Source organism: Poecilia latipinna, unplaced genomic scaffold, assembly GCF_001443285.1.
Source record: "Poecilia latipinna isolate Pla-1442-1.1 unplaced genomic scaffold, P_latipinna-1.0 Scaffold445, whole genome shotgun sequence".
In the NCBI taxonomy this organism is placed as follows: domain Eukaryota; kingdom Metazoa; phylum Chordata; class Actinopteri; order Cyprinodontiformes; family Poeciliidae; genus Poecilia; species Poecilia latipinna.
In genome coordinates, this window is record NW_015113061.1 from 234,628 (window position 1) to 238,723 (window position 4,096).

Consider the following 4,096-nt stretch of genomic DNA (forward strand, 5'->3'; position numbering starts at 1 on the left):
TTTCGCCATAAAACATTAAAGTGAGATAACTTCCACATATAAGGTCACAGCTGCATAAGACTTCCTATGTCTCACTACTGACCAACCCTCATCACATTGTCATGGTCAGTTGATGACATCACCTTAGCCCCGCCCACTTACGGAAGGAAGTCACCTGTTTTTTCTGCTGTATGTCTTACTTTTACTGTATTATTCATATGGAATTAATCCTGTGCCAACTGACATAAAATGACATGATGATGAACTCTGTCAATGCCTACAGACCCGTGGGGGCGTGGCCAAATGCCAGTCCCTCGCCATATGCACAAGATTGTCTCTAAATAACACGTGGAACATCCGATTGGCACCAAACTGGATACGTATGATCTTTGTTCACCACTCAAGAACCCAACAGCATTGATTTGTAATTTCACTCCACTGCGCCCCCTAGGTTTTTCCATCAGCTATATCTCCTTGCTACATTGGCTGATCTGCACCAGATTTTTGGTGAGTCGTCGGAGAATGCTGGAGAACTCATCGATGAGTACAGCCTGGCAGACGTAGGCGGGAACTGTGCAAGAATATCCATGGTGGCTTGTGGCCGGCGGTGCTTGGATCCCCGCTCAAGGCTGCTTGGAGCTTTAATATTTTTATTATTATTTTTAATTTGCGATTAATTCCTCTCAATATTCTGCTGCTACCTGATTCCATGAGATTTCCTCCGCTTACCCGCTGATGAATGAGTACAGAATGAGCTAGATCGGTCAACAAGGAATGAGAAAGTTTTCCGCCGCATCTCTGAGGAGATGTAGCTTCGACAGGCTACATCGAAACCATTGTTTACTTTCAAAAATAATGACGTCAGGTAAAGCTTTGATGCCGCCCTCAGTTATATGCAAACACAGCAGGGCTGCAGTACGGTTGGAACCGGACCGAAGCGTGCCATGGCGTGCCGTGCCGGGCCTTGCAGTGCAAAAGGGGCTATAGTCCCTCAAGCGTGTCCTGGGTCTTCTCCTGGGCCTCCTGACGGTGAGAGGGGGCCCAGTATACCTCACCAGGAGCCATCCTAGCCAGTTGCCCAATCCACCTCAACTGGCTCCTTTTGACGTGAAGGAGCAGTGGCTCTACTCTGAGTCTCTCCTGGATGACTGAACTTCTCACCCTATCTCTAAGGGAGAGAGTCCAGACACCCTGGAGACAATAGCCATTTCGGCCGCTTGTATCTGTGACCTTGTTCTTTCGGTCATGACCCAAAGCTCATGACCATAGATGAGGGTAGGAATGTAGATCGACTGGTAAATCGAGAGCTTTGCTCTGCTTTTTGACAGATTTCTCTCTTCACCATGACAGACCGGTACAGCACCCGTTTCACTGCAGGCGCCAATCCATCTGTAGATCTCTGGCTTCATTTTTCCCTCATTTGTGAAGATCCCCAGATACTTAAACTCCTCCACTTGGGGCAGAACACCCTCCCCGTCCCGGCGAAGGCACTCTACCCTTTTCCAGCTCATTTGCATTTATTAATTTATTCATATAGCTATCATTTTTTATTTTATTTATTGAGATGATAGAAGAAAAAACCTTGAACACAATGTGTTGCATGTCATTCAACACATTCTCTCACTTTTGGTTTTCTTATCCAGGGTGTCAGCACTCAGAGACACACACACACACACACACACACAAATAATACACATGCACAATAAAGTATAAGCAGCAATGTTATCTGGTTTGGTTAGATAATAGTGTTAGTTAACTTCAAAGAAGGCTAATATGTTGATTCGTGACAAACACTGTCAATATTCATGATTGACACACACACACACACACACACACACACACACATATTTGTGAGGTAAAAACTAAAGATAATTATTTGTAAAACTTCTTGCTGTGTAAAATATTATTCAAGGGTGACACTTAGGACTCGGTGTGTATGGTTTCCAAAAAAATTGGTTTCTGACAGCCAAAGTTGGTAAGAAACAAAGATTCTCATTAAATTCCATAGGAAATGAATGCGGGCCATTTTTGACCCACTCACAGAATAAAGGGGTAGTAATATAAAATGTGCTATTTCTTAAAATGTATAAAAGGTAAATAAAAAATTTGAATTGCATGATATTGGAAACGTTTGCTGGAGGAAGGCACCAGCACCCTCCCGAACCCCTAGGGACAAGGGTGTACAGAAAATGGATGGATGGATGATATCACTAACATGTTTTCTGAGGAATACCTGGAATATGAAGTGATGAAAATTTTTCATTACAAGGATATTGCAAAAACATGACCTCAATGGGTCAAAAACGACTCACTTATGCATCAAAGGGTTAAAATGTTGGTTTCAAAAATTTCAAAAAGTGATTTTTTTTTTCTATGCAGTTCAATTTTATAGACTGCACTTGTATCCATCTAACATCTCAAGGTTTTCTAAATTCACCATTCAACAATATATTAAGAGATTTCAAACCTTTGATTTTCTAAAATATGTTTTTTGATCCATTTATACAAAACTAAAGTCGCAGGTTTTGTCAAATAAGGCGTTTTCATGTAAAAAAAAAAAGAAGAGGCCAGCCCTTGATCCTGGATCAGCCTTTCAAGAAACATTATTGGTCCAGTCTTATTTCAGTATTTGTCTTTGTTTATTGAAGTCTGCAAGCATTTTCTGCACAACTTTCTTTAGGTCACACCACAGCATATGAATTAATCAGAGCGGTAAATTATTGCTTGTGATAGAAGTGAAGAACAGTTCTATCACAAGGATGGTAATATCATTGAATTTTGAGGAGAATATAAATGTGTCAATAGTAATACCGGCCCTGGTTCTTTCTGCATGGAGTGTGCTTGTTTTCCCTGTGCTTGGTGGGTTCTCTCCGGGTACTCCGGCTTCAACCCACAGTCCAAAAACATGACTGTCAGGTTAATTGGCCTCTATAAATTCTCCCTAGGTGTGAGTGTGTGTGTGCTAGGGGTTGCACCAATTAGTCGACTAGTCGACTCGTCGATTCTTTTCTCTGCACTGACTTTTTTCTGGGCCAGTCGACTAGTCGCAATTACATGACTAAACAGATTTTTCCCAGAAAATGAAAGAAGGTGGACTAGGTGAGTACTTGCCGTGAAAATAGCTGATAAAGCCTCCAAGTAGTTGTGAAGGGTTTTTGCGCTTACGTCACTATGACGTCACCGCGACTAGTCGAAATCGACTCGACTATTATCATGATGTAGTTGACCTTAAAAAATATGTTGTCGTTCAACCCCTAGTGTGCATGTTTGTTTATCCTGTCTGTCTCCGTGTTACCCTGCGATTGACTGTCGATCTGTCCAGGGTGACCCCGCCTCTCGCCCGAAATGTCTCGCTGAAGATAGGCACCAGCACCACTAGGGACAAGGGTGTACAGAAAATGTATGGATGGATAGATGGAAACTACCTAATTTAGTCTTGCATATGATTTTTAAAAGTTACTTAACATGTGGTGACAACCACAGTAAAATAAGGAAAATGTGCAAATGCAGAGTTTTGAATTAGATGAGACGTATAGCTGACAGACTAAAACTGAGCTAAGCCTGAACATTAAGGAATGGCTGGGATTGAAACAGTAACCAGTAAGTAGAACCGAATACTTACTGGTATTTGGTGCTAAGTACCTTTATGGTACTTAAAACAAAGTACCATAAAAGAAACACTGGCATATTGAGGAATCTCAACATCATTTATTGATTAGTACTTAAAATATAGTTTTGATTCAGCTTTTTTTCCCTTTGCAGGGTTGATGATGGCACATCTGAAGCTTCTGAACAACAATCTTGTAAGTTCTACAAAATTATAAGTAAAAGCATTTTAAGTGCCTCTAAAGAGGCTTTGTTCTGTGTTTGATGGACATTTTGTTTCATGTGTCTTAAAGCGTTGGCTGGTTTCATCATGTCATCAACTACACTTCAGATAACATTGAAATAAGGTTAGGCAGAAACATTAAACGAAATTTAAAGTGGTCGGTGACTTGCATGTTGAATCAACGCTAGGGTTTCAACCATAACTGACATATCAATGTTGATTCAACCATCAACTGAATGTGGATCTACATGCACTTTTGTGTTGATTTTATATTGAATAAATGTTGAT

General features: G+C 40.9%; 1 protein-coding gene across 2 annotated transcripts in view; it reads left to right on the forward strand.

Moving 5' to 3' along the window:
• LOC106951189 (uncharacterized) overlaps positions 1-4,096 on the forward strand; it is a 26,919-nt gene that overhangs the window by 13,424 nt on the left and 9,399 nt on the right. For both annotated transcript variants that reach the window (XM_015038570.1, XM_015038571.1), the window contains exon 3: positions 3,742-3,782. In XM_015038570.1, the coding sequence (XP_014894056.1) occupies positions 3,742-3,782 (41 nt within the window). The remainder of the gene's footprint in view (positions 1-3,741; positions 3,783-4,096) is intronic.